The 20,332-nt window shown below is 51.7% G+C and overlaps 1 protein-coding gene across 1 annotated transcript in view; it reads right to left on the bottom strand.

The window, feature by feature from the left end:
- LOC143369480 (uncharacterized) overlaps window positions 1–17,515 on the bottom strand; it is a 65,368-nt gene extending 47,853 nt beyond the window's left edge. The window contains exon 1 of the mRNA XM_076813499.1: window positions 14,670–17,515. Coding sequence (XP_076669614.1) covers window positions 14,670–16,056 — 1,387 coding nt within the window. The 5' untranslated portion in view covers window positions 16,057–17,515. The remainder of the gene's footprint in view (window positions 1–14,669) is intronic.
- Window positions 17,516–20,332: the final 2,817 nt, after the last annotated feature.

The following is a 20,332-nucleotide window of genomic DNA, read 5'->3' as shown; positions in this document are numbered from 1 at the left end:
TCGCCGTCTCGGCTCATTAAAGCTAATAATGTGGATTTACTAATCTCTCTACTCTGTCGGGCGGATATGCCTTCCCTCCACTCATTTCTCCATATTTCTTCGTCGAAACTCTGTGACCCATCTAAACCGAGTGTCCCCCGGAACTTCAGCGGCATAGTGTTTCTATGTTTCTACGGTAGCGGCGCGCAATGCCTCTTCACAATGGCACTTGCGATACCGTGCGAAGTTGCGCCAGCTACAAAGGACGCGGCTAGCTCGTGGAACGAGGAACACGGATTCTTACGTTATGGGAAATCGATGCCACGATAAACGCGGAACAAGCCTCAGCCATGGCTGTTGGAGGGGTGCGGCGTTTGTCTCGCAAAAACACGACACGAACCACCGTCGTATCCATTCATTTCCCCGTCCATTTATCATCGCCGAGTTTGTCGTAAAACGTGAGAAAATTGTTGTACTTGGCTTGGGACAAATTAGCTCGGTCCCGCTCCACTTATTCTTATGGGGAAAAAATGTAATAGTCCGGCGCATGAGTGGCGATAATGCTAGGGTCTCGAGTCCGACGTAATTAACTAGCTGCGAGCTATGGTTAACAGAGCTGTGAGGAACTTATTATGGATAATGCAATTTGGTTGGAAAAACTTAATCGTTAGTTAGCTGGAGTAGCGGGATCGTGGATCCGCGAGCTGTGTATACGAACGATCATCGGAAATCTCTCTACTTCGTACAGACATCCTCTACAAACATACATTTCTCCGTCGTCTAAAGTCTAAATACTAACTCCCGTGCAGAGACGATTGTTTCATCAGGGTTCGTTTTCTCAAGTACTCCAATCATGCGCCCGATGACGCGGCAATGGCAGGAACGTCACGAAGCGCCAGAATTTACGTCCGTACGTCGTTCGGCCTATTACCGAATGCTCGTAAATTTCGACCTCTCAAGTAATCACGCGAACGTCTCAGGGTTACGTAAAGACAACCGGATATTTATGCCCGTGGGCAAGTATCACGATAGGATACCGTCTTCCACCTGATGGCTGAAAGGTCGATCATCGACCTGCGCCTTTTATTCCAGGCCGCCTGACCCGGTTATAGAGCTGATCAATTTTTTATTTGCCACGTAGCTCGCATATTTCGTCACTTGGAGTTGAACGTTCCGGTGGCTTGCTTTCCACGACCATGTTCCTTGGATTGTGTCACTTAGACACGAGCCGCGTTAAAGCTTGTTACCCTTATTTTGTTACCCTTTCCGCGGGTACCAGTCGCTTGATCGATAGCCTATCGACAGATTATTCCCGTTCGGTGAATTCTGACCGAAAACTCGGTAGCAAGTTTCCCGCCACCGCGGGGGATAGGTTCGGTTGGTCGTAAATCGAACGGAACCGATCGACACGATAGCTTTAATAAGCTTTAATCAACCGTGACTCGAGAATTCCTTTCGCCGACATTCGAAACAACGTGTCGATAGAATTTCAAGCTCTCTGATCCTGTGACCTGTCAACCGGTTCCCCGGCGCGTTTTTCGGTCGCCTCGGGGGGGAGTTCCCCTTCGATCGTATAAATTCATTAAAACAACCCTTCGCTGGTGTCTGGCCGCGCAACGTCAATCGAATTCCAAACATACTCGGGCCGGAGGGTGTTGCCTTTTTTCCTCGCCGCCCGGATCACCCGAGTTTACGCAGGGGTTGCGTGCCGCGATATTTGCATTCGGCTGTCTCATCTTTCAGTCGTCTCACTTCTTCACGGTGTAGAAATACGCTTCCCAGCGGTCTGAAGTATAGTCGCCTCCAAACTTGCACCTACGATTGTGAAGCACCTTGTACTTCAAGGCGCATTCCTGCATACACCACTTAATTAACTAAATTCCATGGATCGTGTGATAGTCCACGGCGATGCCTGTGTAAGCGAGGAATATTTCACGTACCAAAGTATCTTTATAATCTCCGATACTTTATGTTCTACTATCGGCATCCCTCGTGAGCGCGAAGCTCGTGAATGCACCTTTCGTGGCTGAAGAAGAGTCTTCCTTAAATATCGAGGGGCAAAAAGAGGGACTCCACGATGTTCAAACTGTTAACGATCAAAGGTCAACTTCCCACGTTATACAGTGGTTCTTGAAAAATCTCGAAGAATGTGACTGATAGTTTGCTGTACAATAGCAAGCTTAATGTTGAATAGAACAGATGCAGCAACTTTTAGCGTTACAATTCACCGAAAATCAAAGTAATTGAACACGTGCACGGTTCACCGGTAGGTACATACGTTACCGCGAAACAAAGAGAGAGTGAGAGAGTGAGAGAGAAAGGGTTGCCGGTAATTACGTAAGAGAATCAATTAAGCACTTGAATACCTGAAGAGCCTAGCTATATCCATTCCACCTACCTACCGGGGGTTATTAATGAACTCGTCAGATATCCGTTAAACGTTCCCAGCTCGAACTCGCGGCCACCTCTGCCGCTTGATGCCGCATTAAGTGATTAGTCGCCCCGAGCGCTGCCGGTTATTTCGAGGGTAACGGGGACGAATTGGTAATTAATATCTGGCCGACGGTGCGCGCCGAGGGTGGGTCCAACGGTTTTAGCGAATAGACCGTCAAGGGTGGATCCATCCGGGCGCACCCCCTCCGGAGATGTTAATAGGCGTTCTCCAGGGAGCTCCTTCTCCCGCTGCTCCTTTTATTTTCCCTGTAAACGTTTCGCTTTATTGGATTTCGTTTGATCGACGCTCTATCCGCGGTCGGAGATAAGGATTCCAGGAATAACTCGGAAGCCTCCCCCGTCGAGGTTCGAGCGCGGAACAAGTGTACCTACAGGGTGTTTTATCGTTTTACATACGAAGGGTCGTGTTCGAAGGGATCGTCGAATCCCTGCTGCGGGGTGTTATGTGTTTCGGCAATTAGGTGGTTGATAGAACGGGGATTTGGAAAGGGGCGGTTAAGCTCTCGGTATTCCCTGATGCCTCGGACGCGGTATTAACGCTCCACTCTCTACGATTAAGTGCCGTTACATAAATTACATGGTCGAAAACGGAGATTTGCACGAAGTTATACGCGGTGTTCATTGTTTTATTATCCAGCGTGAAAATGTGACTGGCCGGTTACGGTTTGGCGTAAAAATATAACGACCGCGCCGCTCTGTAAGCTGGTTACGAGCGAGCAAACGAGCCGGTCATCGCTACGCTCGCCCCGACGTGTCTAGCATTTTGCATTTTTCACGAATTTCTCTTATCGCGGCGTGTACTCCTTTAAACCTAACGAGCTTCACGGACGTTGAGCGCCGCACCGAGACGAACATAATAATTAATTTGACGATCGTGTAAGCCACGCATCGCGGCATCGTTCCGCAGATAATTCGTATTAGATAATCGCGAAATAATCGTGCATTTATGCGCGGTGCTTGCTGGTACGGCCGAGCCAGCGCGGCGGGTGTAATTAACTTTCCACGGTCCCTCTATCGTGTGGCCAAGGTGATTAATCGAGACGCGTCTATGAATTTATGGATTTCATTTAATATCTCAATGCACGGTAGGCGAGGGCCATAATTGAAACACGGCCTTTGTCGATCGTGAGAGGCAACGCCTGGAATGACTCGGGTACGCAATCCTACTTAAGAGTTTGATAAAGTAATTAACTATAAAGTACCTTTAATCAGATAATACGTTCTACCGATTAGCGTCCACCGACCGCCGCGCCGCGCCGCGTTTCCACGAGAATTACGCTGGCCAAGATAATATTAATTGCGCCCCGTTTCTTTTTTTTCATGGTCCTTCGGTAATGTGTTTACCGTCCGATCGACCTCGCGATATCTACGCGACATTCGTAAGAAATGCACGACGGTCTGTTCTACTCGATTGTCGGAACACTCCGGGACAGGTGTACGTTAAACGATCCGCATTTAAACGTGCATTCGCCGTTTATTACGATGCTCGTTTCTCTGGCCTCTTTTCAACGCTTTTTGCCATTTATCGCCGTGAATTGTGGCGAAATAATGGAGAACGCGGCGCGAGTACGGAACAATGGCTGGCTCGTTCCTTCGAAAGAGGTATTAGTGCGTCAATTTCCACTTAAAATTAAAACGATCGATATTCCTTCGGAATGAGGATAATTTTGAGAAATTCAGTACGCGTAATAGAAGGCGATACGAGTGGATAGAGATAAAGACAGATGTACAGGCTACAGAAATTTCCGATCATAGCACGGCAATTGTGTATTCAGCAAGTAGTAGGTAGATACACGATTAACAGAGAAACTTAGAAAGATGATCTCGCGTTAATCGCTGGAGACAGCGGAAGGGTCGATCACTCGCATCCTTCTCCTTTCTGTCCTTCGTGTTGTCTCTCTTCCTCTAACGGCCAGGCAGTCATTTCAGGATAAATTGTAGCCGTAAGGATGGAACATCAGCCTTTTTTTTTTGGCTTGGCTAGTGTGGGTGGCCACATCGCGCCTCGCGCGCTCGGGTAGTACACATATTCGTGTATCCACAGGTTCGTAAGCGGGCTCAGCTTCCTCCCTGTTAAGTAATTCATTCGATGCACAATGTAGACCGCGCGTAATCGTTTACGGCGTTACTTGCATAATTCACTTGATTCTAATTTTCTGATACGCGTGCAAAAGTTCACGCCAAATTAAGTGGACGTGAGTGAAGTTTCCTTAGCATGTTTGTAATCATCGGCGCATTATTCTGTGACTCCGTAACGTATGCACGCAGAGTACATTGTACGATGCATGTACTCCTTGCGTACGATGTCAGGATACAGAATGAAACAAGCGCGTAGGTAAGCACAAACGCTTCTCCTCTCAGACCCTCTTTCCAAGATACAGAAATATTCGTGTTGCTTGTTAGAATGACCTCTTCGATTTTAGTTCATGTTTGAGACTAATGACAAAAAGCAAGTTTGTTTACTTTAAATAAAGATTCAGAATTCTAAAATATAATAAATCATTTTAATTCCTGAAATTTTCTATTACCCAACCGCGGGATCAGTCCCGGAATCCCGAGATAGACTTCAGAAAATCCCGCAATACCGGGATAGTAAATAATAACCGGGGTTGTATTCCCCAATTGCGACAGATCCCGAGTATGTAGGTACATAGGAATCACTTGATTACCTACTCATTCTTCATCTTATCCCACGAAGGTGGCACTTCCCGAAGGGAGCCACCGCAGAGACCTGACGTCACTGCAGCATACTGGAGCCATAAACCGTAATGTCTACAGGAGTGTGTCGATACTTGGCATCGTGGAAGGTGCAGCATGGGACTGTACGCGACACCACGTGTACTGGCGTCCGCCGATATCGTCGCGCGGATCTGCGGTTGCGCGACCTCTCCGCGCAACAAATTTCCACCTGACTACCGGCTAACGATCGCGCCCGATCACCGTGATCGGATATTTTTGATCCCGCCAGCGGCTTTTTGTCTCGCCTTCCGCGAACTCGCCGGACCGGTTGCGACTTTCCTCTCGATTCAGCCGTTCCGTCCCTTTCGTTCGCCCCGACCGTACGTCATCCGTCATTGGCGGGGATCTCGTTGCGTTCGCCGACGACACGTCGCGTCGCGCGGCGCGCAGCAGATTCTTGCCATCGGGATCGTCAGGAAGTCGGGCTTCAATTTGCTAGCGACCCTCGTCCGGGGCAATCGAGGGACGATCGAGAAGCACCCTGGCTCGGCAGTCATCGAGCGACGATTCGTCTTGGTTCATGCGTCGGCGAACGTCAGGCGTGCTTCTCATTTCTATGGAGGAAGGTAATTGCGGCATACCCCGGTTTCCTTCAGCGGGGATAGTCTCGCAGGATTGAATTATATGTTTTCGTTTCTTTTATTTTTTCTATTAGATGCTATTGCTATACACGGTCGCGTGCAACGAGGTATGGACAGCATCGATTACTGCATCTCCCCTGGCTGCCTTTCCGCATAACAATTTCCGCAATCTCGTTAACAATACCGCACGCAACACGTCCGCGTCTCGTTGTATGCGTGACGTAATGAAACGACGGATCGGCCGCGGCTACCCTGAGCTATTGACTCGGCTCGTCTGCCGCGAGAGTCGCCAGACCGGTTGCACTGTTCCTTCAATAAATATCCCGATCCTTCCCGTAATGGTGTCGTTCGTTATCGGCGGCTGACTTCTTTATTATATTGTCGATAATAATATAGACGTACGTAGCTCGCGCGCCGCGATTAGCGGCTCAGCTTGGTCGGCCAGCGTTAGGCGAGGTATAAACACTCGCCTGCGCGCGGGCAACGAAATTATAAAAACCGTGGAAAACGGAAACCGCGCCAACCGCGCTGTGACGTGTGTTATAAATCACTGGGATGATCTCTGCAGTGTATTTAATAATTCGTCGGCACACGTACAGCTGTAAGTAAGATGAGAAACATGGAATAAATCAGAGGAATAGCTTGTACACCCGTGCTCCAATCTTAATTACAAATCTACGAATTTTTATGTAGGTAACGAGGATCGAGCAACGCTCGAAAGCGAGAATCCCCACCACGGAGAGGATCCCGTGGTGGCCAGGGGTCCGTGGAGTCGCGATAATACAGACGTCGGACGAAAAATGGTGGCGACCGGACAGAAAATCTCGTTAATAATTTACCGAATCTGTGAACGGTGCCACGTGTCTCCACGCTTTAAGGGAATACCCCTCGTGCCAGAAGAATCCGAGACACGAGGCGGCCCACCCACGTACATGGTTATAAGCCTCTCTGCTCACCCCCTCTTTCCTCCCCCTTTTCAACGAGGGATCATATAATACACCTACACCCGTCACCGAAGCGAGCGCAGCGTGTACGCTCGAACCAGACGAGAAGAGGCGTTCGTCGTGTCGTTCTCGTCGACAACAGGTCCACTTCCGGCCCGCATTCGTCGCTTAAACGCTTCCTCGTGCAGTGATTTATTCGTTTCGGTGAGCCCGGAGGGGGCCACTGTTGCGTACACGCGCGCGCTGCTTTCTTACAAACGATTTCGCCAGCTTTTCCATTAATCAAGCGGCGGAACGTTCTCTTCGCCACGGCCGGTTCCCTGGATTCTCCGGAGTCGCGCACAATGGACGGTAATTTAGTCGTAAAACGCGTGGCATATCGAAAACGAGGCGTTTAACCGGCGATTTACGGGTCCATTGGACGATTCGAATCGTGGCGATTGAACGTGGAAAATTGTTAGACGGGTTGCCGTCTCGTTGAATGCCCGCCGAAGAGTTTCGCGTTCAGCGTACAGGCGAGAGGTAATCAGCATCCTCCGTGCTCTGGGTCATTCGTACGGGGTGACCCTGAAGAGATTGATGTACTCGACCACGCTTAATCGCGCGCTCGTAAAGACGTATGACGATCAACTTCCTTCCGGGGGCCACCTACGCGTCTCGATTTGTAGCCGGCGTTGAAGCATCATTAGCCGGCGCGCAACGGCCCGGCGGAATTTCTCGGAAAATAATTATCATAAATTCCGTTTCTGCGAACTCAATCGACCGTATGATAAATGCCCGGCGAACGAATCTTGATACCTTTAGCAATACCGTCGGGGGCGGTGGAGGTTTTATTGTCCCGAGCGAAACGGTTGTGGTCCCGTGCCTCGTACGCACGCGGATCCCGCACCGGCGAGTGCGATCACCCCTGCCGATGGAGTGCTCTGCCGTAGATCCTTTTCGAGCGACGCACCAAAGTAAACCTATTACCGTGGATCGTGTATTTCGTAACGGAGAGCTAATCGCCGGCATCTCGCGCGATTGGTACCGTCGAAGAAGCCTCAAACGTTTCGTGCGTGCGCGCACCGCGGGAAAGAAAAGCTCGCCGAAAGAAAACGGTAGCTCGTTAAAGGGATCTTAATTGATTTAATGGCAGAAAATCCCTGGCCGGATAATCGTCGGCCATATTATTTCAACGTGAAGTAATCCGCCGTCGGTGGCATTCCCCGCGTTTCAGCAATGCGATTTCTTCGTTGGCTCAATCCCGGTGACTGGGTGCCCGCTGCCCGAGCTACGACTTCCTTTCACTAATGGGTCCTCTGTTGTTGCCTGCCCGCAGGACGCGACCGATCGCCGACGAATTCGATCTGCCCCGCTCGCACGGGGATACGTACTTTACGTGCGTCGCGTCGGCCAGGAGTGTGTTGACGTTATGCCTACAAACTGTCCGTCCCACGTCCGTCGGGGCTGATTCTCATTAGCGGGCCCGCGGTGTTCATTCGGCTGCTTATTAACTGCGGAAAAGCACGCGGCACCGGCAAGAACCACGCGAGCACGGACGAGCAAGGCTCGCGCACAATTAATTTAAAAGTTAAATGCTTCGGAACCCCGCGCCGTGGCAACGCTGGCGTTATTAATTACGCAATATTACGCTCGTATCTTTCACGCTGTTACGTTCAAATTATCGTCAAAGAAAGCAGGAACCTGATTCATCAAAGTCGCCCGCTTCGCCCTGGCTAAGCACGAAAGCTCGTCTCTCGCTTCCTTCTACGTTCCATCGCGCCCCGATCGTTTGTCAACATTTAAGCGTACGGAGAATCGAATATAGCCCCGCTGTATTAGTCCGGCACAAGAGATCATTGGTGTGCTCGTCAATACCTCGTGTTTCCGCAAATACACGGAGGAAAGCCACGGTCGCGCACCCTACTTAAGTAGTTTATAGCACTCGGTGTTGGGGCAAGGGACAGTCGTCCCCCGAAAATTTTCAATTCCCCTGGAGGGTTCGCTGAAACGCGCCCCGCTGCCCGGCCGAACGTCAACTGTAATCGAGTCGAATGGCAGATAATCTCGGGGCCCGTCTTCTCCGCGGCGAGGAAGACAGGAAGAGAGAAGGGAATGGCGTTGGCGGTGCTTATCGGCGCAGTGACCGTGTAAAAGTTTGCTCCGTGGCGCGTTACGCCCATAAGTCAAGGGATATTTGAAAGACGAAGCAACATTCTGGGGCCAGCGAATGGATCCCCCGCGGTGCCATCCGCCGGCTTGTTAATCGCCCAATGGACGTGCCGTTTCGCGACGGTTCTGCCTTGGAAACGTTCCTCGTTCTCTCCGCCGGACGGTCTGGCACCGCGTTAAAGAAAGCCACGGTATCGTTCCCGATGTCGCCGATTTCTTTCGCGATAGCCTCGTCCCGGATTAATGCAACGAGATTTTAACGACTGCCTCGCTCCTCGGCGCTGCGCGTTTACGTTAATTGATGGACTTAGCGAGGTTGATCGAACGCGTGGGAAATAACGCAGCGTCACGCAACCGGGACAAGGGGCGCACACTCGTCGATTTTGATAGCTGGGTATTCGGATCGAATGGAATATCGCATCCACTTGGTGGTCTTCGCGCGACCGCTTCCAATTAAATCCGCTTGTCGGCCAGAGGCACTGAAAAAGTTTCCAGAGCGCGAGTACCCGAGTGGAAAACACGGTTCGCGGTAACGCAATCGCGTCTAACGATAGAGCTGTCCGCAATTCGCGTGCAAACTCGCGGCCGCGCCTCCTTAATTATTCGCGCGTGGACGTTTGTCGCGTCATTACGCTTCCATTCGTCGCCGACAGCGTAATTTCTCTTCGCTGATACGAGAGGAACGGCGCTAACCGACGCCTCGACAGTTCCCGTTCTCGTGTCGAAGCCCCGCTCCATCCGCACGGGGGCCCCCGTGGCTGCGATCTCCGATTTTCCACCGTCGACCCGTCGATGCGAAAGAGAGAAAAGGAGGGTCGAAGCTGCGGGCTGTTGGCTCGAGGCACGCGTGATGACATGGTAGCGGAGCCTCGCGATCAGACAAGAATGATAATTACAGTAGTCGTTAATACGTCGTTAGAAGTGATTTTGTTTTAATGGTTCCACGTATGGAGGGGAAAAGAACAACGTCCGACCGAACGGAAGCACTCTGTTTCCTTTACTGTCGCTGCACGTCGATCGGGATTTCTGGGAGCCTGGATAATTAGCGCGATTAACATCGCGGCAGTCCTGCGGGCGGAAATCTATTCAACAACGGTGGAAAGCTCGGAAAGAGCGATTTATCAAGAAAACGATCTGTCGCACTAAATCAGCTGTATCAATAGAAATCAGAGGCAACGGGGACCGATAGGAAAGAACGTTACGATCGCAACGACCGATCGCTCGAGAGTGCAAGCGCTGCAAGCCCCACCGTTAACGGCCAAGTCCATCGTTCCCCGTTACACCACGAACCGCGAACCACGTCCACCGTCTCTCGAATGGGATCGATAAATCTCCGCGGTATTTATCGCGGGGAGATTTCTCATCGCGTGTCAGCCACGAGTTTCGCCGGGTCTTAACAAATCTCCGCGTCCACGCCGGTAACACAATACCGCCATTTGTAGCACGACGCGAGACGAAAACGATCGTTCCAACCTATCCCGCCGCCACTATCTGAAAATACACTTTACGATATCTGGAACGAACGGAAGCCATTCATAGGTATCTGTAGCCACGTCTAGGCCGCAGGGACCCCGCCGCTAGTCTACGCGGATGGTGGTGGTTGGCTCTGGCCGGGTTTGTTATCGTGCTCGGCCGCGGAGAACGGGAGGCACCTTCGATTTAACCTTAATAAGATCGATGGATCCCACGAGGCTGCCCGATATGGAGCAAGCTCTCGCTCTTCGACACACGTAGCCTACCTCGTCGCACGTGTGCCTGCACGTATGGAGCGCAGAGTGATTCAGACGTGCGTGAACGATGTTCAACTATCTCTCTGATATTCACAATAATCTTCTCCGTAATATCGCCGTTAGAATCCTCCATTGTGAATGGAGAAATTCGATAATTTGCACCACGTAGTACATAGGCTCTTTAATTGAAAAATGGAGCGCGATATTCCTGACATGTCTATAAGTCTGTCGATCTTATAGATACCATGTACATGCATCGCTTGTCTCGACCAATCAGTTCAACGAGAGAAAGAGCCACGGTTGGCTAGAAGGAGAGAGCAAGGACGAGAACCAGGCCTGCAAATTAATGTCTCTTTATTTCGCTGCGAACATTTCGTTAAAGCTTGATTTATCGCTATATAGCGAGCACTACCTTTTTATCGGCTGATCGCCCGCGGCCTCGATCGCTCCTTTAATTATGCAATGCGGTACAGATCTCGTTCCGTGGCTGGGAATTGATATTAACGATCGCACACGCTCTCGTTTTCTTTGTTTGGGAATCCAAGGGACTCGTTCACGAAATTGTCAGAGGGTGGAGCCTTTACAACTTCTATTATCAAAATTTTGCCGCTGCCCCCAAATATCTGTAACGCTGACTCCGCTTGCAAGTGCTGCGCATCGGTTCGGCCAATCGCAACAAGCATCCAGCCCCTTTCTCGGCGTCAACCGACGGTGTCGAATCTACTCCGTTTTTCTCGATCATCGATGCATCTCGAGCAACGATCTCGTTGCGCCTTTCCCACCGTGGCATGAATCGTGGCCGGCCGCCACGTTAATGGAACTATCTTCCGTGTGCGTTACATACTCAGCCCAGAAAACTAATTAACCATAACTTTCCGTAAATGGATGTAACGCGCGATACCCAGCAGTTTCCTTGCTCGCCGCGGCGTACCTGGTAATTAATATATTCCACGGCGGCGGGACAAAGCCGTTAGCGTGCCTTTTTAGCGGGAGAAGTTTGTCGCTGCCAGATCCGCGGCTGGCTCGTCGAGGTATCGCCTAGTATCGAGGAGATCGACCGTCGCGCGCGAGCCAGCGAGTTAAACGTTATGGTCTAATATCCAGCGATTCACGAGCGGCTTCCTTAATGAGCGAATGCGCGAAACAATTTCTCCAGCCACGCGGACGTTGCATAATCCGCGGCCGGGGTAGAGCACCGCGAGAGACCGCTGTATTAATTGCCCTCGCGATGATCGCACGTGGAAAAATTCACGCCGGCCTCCTCTTCGGCGTATCCTCGGCGTTGCAGCGCGGCGGCGCGGCTTTTGTGTTTATCGGGGAACCGTAAAGCGTCGGGCGAAGACGGTCCGCAACAAATTTATTCCCCGTGATAACGCGGTGCTCGATGTATCACGCGTCGTCGGTTCGTCCGAGCGGTGCGACGAGCAGCGATAAAATACACGCCATTAACACCATCGAGCATTTTTCGCGGGCTAGGAGAGCGCTAAATTATAAAGCCACCGGTGGAGAACCAGATCGAACGCGATATTTCTTGCCAGCCCGCTGGCTACTTTTACCCTAGGGAAACTGGCCGTATAAAGCGACCCAACGGCGATAATATACGCAGGGGCGATCGCAGGAAATCCATTCTGCCCGGGCCAGGATCGCGTTAATTTTTCGTTTCCTTGGAAATCGATGCTGGGCACGGCCGCTGGATATTGGCGCACGCGAGAGCGCAAAAAGAACACGCGCCTCTCGTTACGCGATATCCCGCAATAACAGTGATTAAGCATTATCGTTGCCGTTTCAGCGGACTATTTATCTGTCGGCCGCGAAATTATGCGCTGTAAAGACATAATAGGAACGTGATCTAATATTGTCGCTGGTTCGCGGCGAAACTCGTCGCGTGGAACCGGCCCCGGCAAAAATCTACCGGTTATTAATCGAGAATTTAGCACTTTTATGTGTTCCGCCGGCCGTACGACTTCATTTGCGAGGCGTGTTGACAATAAGAACGCGCGGGAGAAACATTTCGTACCGGGACGGCCGTCTGTCGAGCTCCGTATCACAACGGAGCATCGCTGTCCCCTCTTTTCACTCTGCACTTGTACAAATGGAATATTCATTTCATTTGCACCGAACACTCTAGGGACATTCGTCGGGTATCGAGTTCAAGTCGAACGCCGTTTAGCTGTTTAACTGGAGCATTTCGGCAGAAAATAATTAAAGATCAATTAACCAGTGTTCTCCCGTTAACAGGATAGCTGTATGCTCAGCTAAATGCTCCTCGATACCAGAAACTGCGAGGTAGATCCGCGATAACATATTCCAGCGGCTCGCCCCGTATGGAAAGCGCGCGAAAGCGCGTTCGTCAACGGGAAAAAACGCGCTGTGAGAAGTTCGTGGCATTATCCGTTTCCCCGTTGCGCCTGGCAAAACCATTAAAATACAATAGGGTTGCAACGCGACGGCGCGGCGGGCCAGTTAGGTTGTCCGGATTTTTTTCTAACACAATACGAGATATCGAGCGGACGGTAATAATTTTCACGGAACACGCATCCGCGGCGCACGGTGGACAGAGCGAGAATAGGCAGACCGACCGGGGGACACCGTTGGAAAGACGCTCGCCGAGCGCGCCGGGTGAAACAGAAAAGCGTTCTAATAGGGTGCAATTATTTACCGATGGTTTGCATAAGAATACGACAACTGAATGACCTATAGGAAATTGTTGTCCGCGATACAAAGCCGAGAAATAGTTGGTTGAATATCGCGGTTGATTTATGGGGCAGAGAGCAGCTTATTCCTCCGAGCGCTTAACAATTGTTTCCTGACAATGAGCGTATATCAGATATGAGTGACACGAAGGAACGTTTTCTACCATTCATCAAGCTGGCACTCGGTTCGCGGGTAAAGTAATTACACGTTTTCCTGTGTCGCTTGAAAGGATCATCCATCTAAGCGAAACCGGGGAAACAATTCCAATGAGACGACTACGCGCGACAAAGTAAATCTTTAATTATGCCTCTGGGATGGTAAGTGTGCACGCGTTCGGCTGGAACCAGAAGAATGCTTCGAGAGCTCGTTGAATATTCAGAGATGGAGATTGATCGAACGTGAATACTGGGAGTCGAATCTTCCGCGCATAATTCTTTAGGCGTCTCGGCATAATTATCGTACGAGTGTCTTGTAAAGCAATTAAACGCCGTGTTACTAGTAGGTCTTAATCGATTAATGACGCAGTGTTGTCTGTTACTGTCTCGTTTTACTAAATTTTATTCTCTAAGCCTCGATCAGTTATTAATATCTCAATTAAAAGTCAGCGATCGTCTATCTCGTGTATAGATCAGACTCGAGCGGGGTTCGGACAAGTTTTATTTATGCCGGGAATATCGTCACGACGCGTGCTATTGCAAGAACTGTGGGATAATTAGCTAGCCGTTGCCCGCAAGAAAAGTATGTGGAATACAACAATCGATAGCCTAAATAAAATTGTCGGGATCGTGACGGAGCAGTTACCAAACAACGAACGTTCGCTTACATAATAACGAGAAGCTGTTTCTCCCTGGGCGTGAAATAAGTTCTCTCATGCAAAAGAAATTTATACGTCGATGCACTCTGGCCCGTTATACTGCTCTAATGAGAAAGTCTGTCATTAGGCAATTGCCTTCTGACAATGAACGTGTATCCGCGGAACATTTCGCCGCTCATGTTCCTCCGTAAAAATCGGTCGAACGTTAAGTACACTTTGCCAACTTTCGCGGGAGTAAATTGAACGTGGATCACGATCGAGCATAGGAAAAAGCAACCGATCGCGTTAAGTGACCTTTCGCCGTGAGCAATAATTATTTCCCATTCGATGAAAATCTACCTTCTGAACTTGCAAAGCAATCGCGGGATTATCGCGTCTTTCATAAGTCGAACGTTACCAAGCGAGCACTCTCTTCGCTGGTTACTCGGCAAGCTCAGAGTATCGGTATACTCGACCCGTACACGCTGCGAGTCGGGTAGTAAGAGTTTTTCTTGTCTACGATCTACAGATGTTAATGACACTAATTAGAGACGATACGATACTGTAGTCTCGTTTAGAAAACAAAAAGGCGAAGAGAACTCACCAGACGAAGGTCGGTCCGAGTATCTGGTGCAGTAGACCCAGGCAGGCCAGGGCAACTGCTTGCCTGCGTCGCTGGCAGGTGGTCCAGGGGCGTTGGAAGCAGGATTCCCAGTGGTCACACTAACGGGCGAAGTATTAGTGGTGGAGGTGGTTTCTGAACTGTTCTTCTCCGAGGTGTCGGAGGACGACTCCAAAAAGTCCTTGGTCAGGTCGATGGGCCTGGAAGCGACCTTCTTGGGCCTGGACTTTTTCAAGGAAATAGGATCTGTGATCCTCCTGCCAAAGTCCGCCTTCAGGATGTTGTCTATACTGAACTTCAAGCCAGCCTGATGCTGCAAGTTGTTGTTGTTGGTGTTGTTGTGGTTGCTGTGGTGGTTACCGTTGTTGATACCATTGTTCTGCACACCATTGGCACCGGGCATCGTTCTCCCGTTCTCCTCCCTGGCCCCGGGTGAGGCAGGACTGCCGGAGTCTCTCTGAAGGATCTTGCCGACCGAGAGTCGATGCTGATGCACCGAATTCGCCGGCACGTGTTGCACCTGGGACGTCTGATGTAGGTGGACGTGGCTGTTGGCGTGATGCAAGTGCTGGCCAGGATGCGGCATCAGCGAGGCGGTTTCACGAGGGTCCCTGCAGGCTGTGGGGTGGAGGACAGGGGTAGTCGCTTGAAGACCGGTAACTGTCATGGCCGACGGCGGTGACAACGACAGCCTCGTCACTAGCGGGACGCTGATCGGTGTTCGGTGCAGCCTCTCCACGGTCGGGTAAACGATCTCGTGGCCGAGGCTGTGCTGCACGCGCGTCGTGTAGTCAGGAATATCGGATTCCCTGGACGAGTATCGGGGTAGCAAGTGTTGCGGGTGACTGGCCTGGTACCTGGGCACTATGACGTCCTGAATGGCTTCGGGCCGACCCGGGGACGAGGCGGTGGCCGACGAGGATGCCGGTGACCTCACCGAAGACGCCGTAGGCGACGACGGCGGCTGGCTGTAACCCGGTGGGCTCGGCGCCGGGATGTGATTAGTGGTTCGTTGATAAAACGCATCGTTGCAGCTCGTTGAGCTAGAAGGCGATGGTGTCGCCGATGTCCTCGTGTTCTCCTCGTCGCGAAAGTCACCGCGACTGCTCGCTGATTCCTGGTCATACCGGACCGAGCCGCAGCCACGGATTCCGACGACGCTCGTGGGCGTCGGCTCGCTACCGACGCTCAACACCTCGCTGGTGTCGCTTTCGCAATCGCTGTCGAGGTTGTTGCCGTTACTTCCTCGTATCTGCTCCCGTTTGTCCGAGTCCGAGGACTCTAATCGGGCCGATAGGTGATTCTGCCTGATCTCGTGGAGATCGCTCGAATCTAAACCAGCGGACGATTCCGGTGGCGTGTTCGACATTTCTTTTTTCCTTTGCCTTGATTGTCTTTACGAAATTCCCCCGATACTCTACCCAGTTGATCGACGCAGAGTTACGCCTCGGATAACCTCGATCTTTTCATCGTGACAATTCTCAATTGCCTCGCGTCTATGCTTTTTCTTCTCAAACCACTCGTTTAGAAGTAGAGTCAATCGTTCGTTCAGGTACCTACCTAACGGATTCCGCCCGTTTAACATTGCCCGGAGGAATCATTTTCGAGCAGGTTACCTGTCCAGTCATCGGCTGACGATCATCAAGCAGACATTCCCGGCATCATCGTTGCATAGTATCGCGAGCTACTTAGCTCATGGGGTGCACTCTTCCGGACAGTAACTTCTCGTGCACGTTTTACCTCAGTCCCCAAGCACTAAGTACTCTTCCCTGGGTTGCTTGCCGACGGACACTGTTTGGCCCTACTCATGACGGGCTATCACAACGATTCTCGAGTTCATTCTTCATCCTCCCCCGTGAACAGTCTTCCCAGATGCAGCGCACTAAGAACCAGGCCCGCCGAGCCGCCAGCTCATTCATCCAACTGACAGCCCAACTGACAGTGAAGCGTGCGGTTCTCACGAAGGTCTTGAAGCCCCGCTAGCCCTCCGTACCGCCTCGATATCTCCTCGATACGTCCATAATCCATCGCACTCTCACTTTCCCGTTGCTCCCTCGGTTCGACAGTCCTCGCGAAACAGGAGAACCCGGGGGAGAAGCAGGTCCACTGTAGCCCCGGAGCCAGCAGGAACGCGCACTGAACTCGGCCACCAGTGGCCAGGAAACCGAGGCAAAGATGCCGGCCAAGAGGTCAGACGAAGCAGAGACCGGGGTGTAACGGCGTGGACACGGTGGTCCAGGTGACGATCGGTCGAACGTGGAGTCCTGCACGGCGCTGGTAGACGCGGGTTTCAACGGAACCGTTGTGCGACGCTGTGGATCCAGGCCGGGCTGGTTGTCCAGTTGGTTGCCGCGGAGCGTCTGCGGCGAGGAAGCGGCGGGAGGGCCGATGATGGGCGTTCCTGGGCGTCGTTTCCTCAGCGCTACGCCCCTGGAATGACCTTTTCAGGGGTGAAGACCCTGTCTAGGGGCGCGTCCACTCGACATCTGCCGGCTGTCACGGGAACTCCGGAACCCGTAACGCCCAGCTTTCCACCACCCCGCGGAGCCAACTGCTGATAGGTAACCCAGAACCCGCTTTCCCCTCCTCACGCTCCGACGTGTCCCTCTTTCCTTCTCTCCATCAGTTTCTGCCAGCTGTCCCAGTTGCGCGCTCAGGCCTCCTCGTCCCCACTTTGCTCGCGCAGGCCTCCAGTCTCTCGGTGTTTACCTCTGCCCCCTCTCTTCGCCGACCTTCTCCCAGTTCCACCTGGACGGAACGTTCTCCGTTTTACTCCGGGCTCCTCTATCCGCTCGCTGGTGATCCAGTACGCTGCCCCTGCGCTCGCTTGTCCTTTTTAGTCGGACGGCGCGGTGCAACGTTCGTCTTGCTCTTGCTCGCACTCGATTTATCCCCTCTACGGGGGTTATCGCGTTGGCTTTCCAGATTGTTCTTCGTCTCTCCTCCCGCGTTTCTCTGTCCCCAGCACGTTCCGCCTGTTCTTTCTGATTCCTCTATCTGCTGCTCTTAGGTGATCCGGCTCTTAGCTCCTGACACGTTTAGCTCTTCTTCTCTTCTCTTCGCCCCCTGGCCGCCGCTATTCTCTCCTCTATTTCTCTCCCCCTTCGTTCGAGCTGGCCGGTTTCCTCGCGCGAGTTCCCTTCGCCAATTCGATCGGTTCGTTCTACCGTTTCTGCCTCTCTTCCTTTCCCTATCGCTATGATCCCCGCGCTACTCTCCCGAGCGCTCGTCGCTCTTGCCCACCACTTCTTCTGCCTCCCTCGATCGTTGGCTGCGTGGCCGCGATCATTTCCCGGCCAGTGGATAAATCAATTGCGAGCCATCGCGGCAACCACCCTATGATCGCCGCTATTACGGTAATACGCTGTTGTAACAATGCCCATTCGGAACATTGTATAGCCCTATCTAGGCAATTTTATCTTTAATGCTGAGTTATAGGGGGATTCGAGTGAAGTTGCCAACAATTTGCGTGCATTCTTAATCGGATGGAGATTGAAACAGTTCCTCGAGCAATTTTTCATCGCCTTCGCGCCTGTTTATCTGTACCGAACCCAGAAAGGGTGCGGTAGAATTTCGTGTGACCACGCTCCATTTGCTTGGCTGGGAATACTAGTAAAATGAAACAAGCAAACCCCAATTACTCGTACCGCGCCAGGATCAAATGAATAATACTCCGAAAATCGTCAACTAGAATCTAGAATGCGGTTGGATAACGAGTGACTATACCTGGAAGGAGATGCAGACGTCCGACTTGCACGCGGGGACGTTACCACCGGGAATATCGATTCCCTGCACCGCTTTTTCTCCCTCGAAAAGGTGGCGTGCATGCGCGCCGTGAATCACGTATTCATTTTTCGTCGGGTTCGTGAGAGGATCTCGGCCGCGCGTCAACGTGCTCTCGAGGCGATCGTTAAGCTTCATTATGGGCCGATCTTTGAGCGGATATGACGTATACCGGGGGAAGAAAAAAGAATGTCAGCTCGTAAATCGTCGGTCAGGTGAAGTTAAAGTGCGTTAACATCGATCGGTGCGCGTGACACGTACGGTTAACTTCCCCTATCCAGCCGAGACGATTTCCTCGCGAGACGCCCGACTCCTTTTCCACTCCACTCAGGAGATTATCAGACGAGGCGATGATCGATAGGGATCTAGGTGCCCTTACACTTGTAGCTTTCACTCGACGCGTTTATTGGGCGATAACGTTAATAACGTATGCACGGGACACCGGCGAGAGAGATGCTAATTACTTCACGCGACTCCTCCGACCTAGCATCGACGACGATTAAAAAGTTTCGTCCACAAGGCGATGCTGGTCGTGAATTTCGTTCACGGCGGCATGCAGGTACCGTTACTGGAGACATTTTTTCACCCGACTCTTTGAGAGATTAATTATTGAGGCTGGTTCGATGTACGAGCAGGCGCCGCGATATCGGTCCCTCCGTCTTTTTTTTTCTGTTCCGGCGAAATTTATTACCGAGTAATTTCGGATTCACCACGCGCCTTTTCCATGGGAGAACGCGGAAACCTATGCTAATCCGATCGAATCCTACCGGGATAGTATCTGGCCACGAAGACGCGCGCGATACCTTTTACGGCCTCCTTCAATGGCAATTGTCGCTTATGGGAATTAAAAGGGTAGGAGTGACTTGGATCAGCGGTTGTCACGCGTAGAAAAACTTGACACTCGTAGGAACGAGGGGTAGATCAGCCTACCCTCCTTTCTCCTCCGTTTCTTCTTGCTTGAGAAACGCAGCGTACCCTTGCAAAGCCTTCCGAGTTCTTTGTTCCAAGACGGATCAGCCCACCCTGCCTTCCATCCCGTCCCCTCGCAGCGAATCTGGAGATCGCGGGATTAAGTGTGTTCTGGGTCCCGATTGGCGATCCGTGGCCAAGAAACCCAGACTCGTTACCAGCAGCCCCCTTCGTAAATTTCGTTAACGCGCGCTGCCTTGCTACCTCGCATTCTCGCCTTAACGAGCGTCCACACGCTCGTTAGTATTCTCCGTAGGGCTCTTGCTTAGCTGCACCCCGCGACTCGAATCGATTCGCGAACGGCCGCTCTCATTCGTCGAGCCGTTGCGACCAGCCACTCCTCGCGACCGGCTGCATCTGGAGCCGATTAACTAGCCCGTGGATTTTAATTGTAGGTACCCTGCGCTCGGCCGAAACAGAAGCCTCTGGCCGCTGGGAGCGAGAAGGGCAGGGCGAGCCCGTACGCGGAATTAAGTATTTGTTTTCGCGGGTAATTTAATGGCTGGCTCCCCAGTGAAATGGTAATGCCTCGGACCCGCGACTGTGCCGGCTGATTAGCCCCTGACGCAATGGGAAATTATCGGCGGCGAATTAGCGCGTTGCCAGGCGGTTGCGTGGCAGCCCAATTTCCCTCTAAAGGAATATTATCGACGCGGCGTTGCGCCTTTAGCGACTTTCGACGCTATCATTTTCGCGATCACGCGGCTGATTTTTTTCTCATTAAGATGCTATCGCTTTAAGAATAATTGGCTGAGCCGATAACGGGTAGACCGGCCCCGGCTGCCGTGTACGTATCGATTTAAGGTGTATCGAGCTACCCAGCGCCATTAGCATGGAAAAGAAGGTGCCAATTTGATTTTGATAAGCGGCCTCCCTCGGGGCACTTGCGAGGA

This window comes from Andrena cerasifolii, chromosome 5 (assembly GCF_050908995.1).
Source record: "Andrena cerasifolii isolate SP2316 chromosome 5, iyAndCera1_principal, whole genome shotgun sequence".
NCBI classification, from domain to species: Eukaryota; Metazoa; Arthropoda; class Insecta; order Hymenoptera; family Andrenidae; genus Andrena; species Andrena cerasifolii.
The sequence above is the reverse complement of the archived record's forward strand: the minus strand, read 5'-3'. Positions and strand labels throughout refer to the sequence as shown.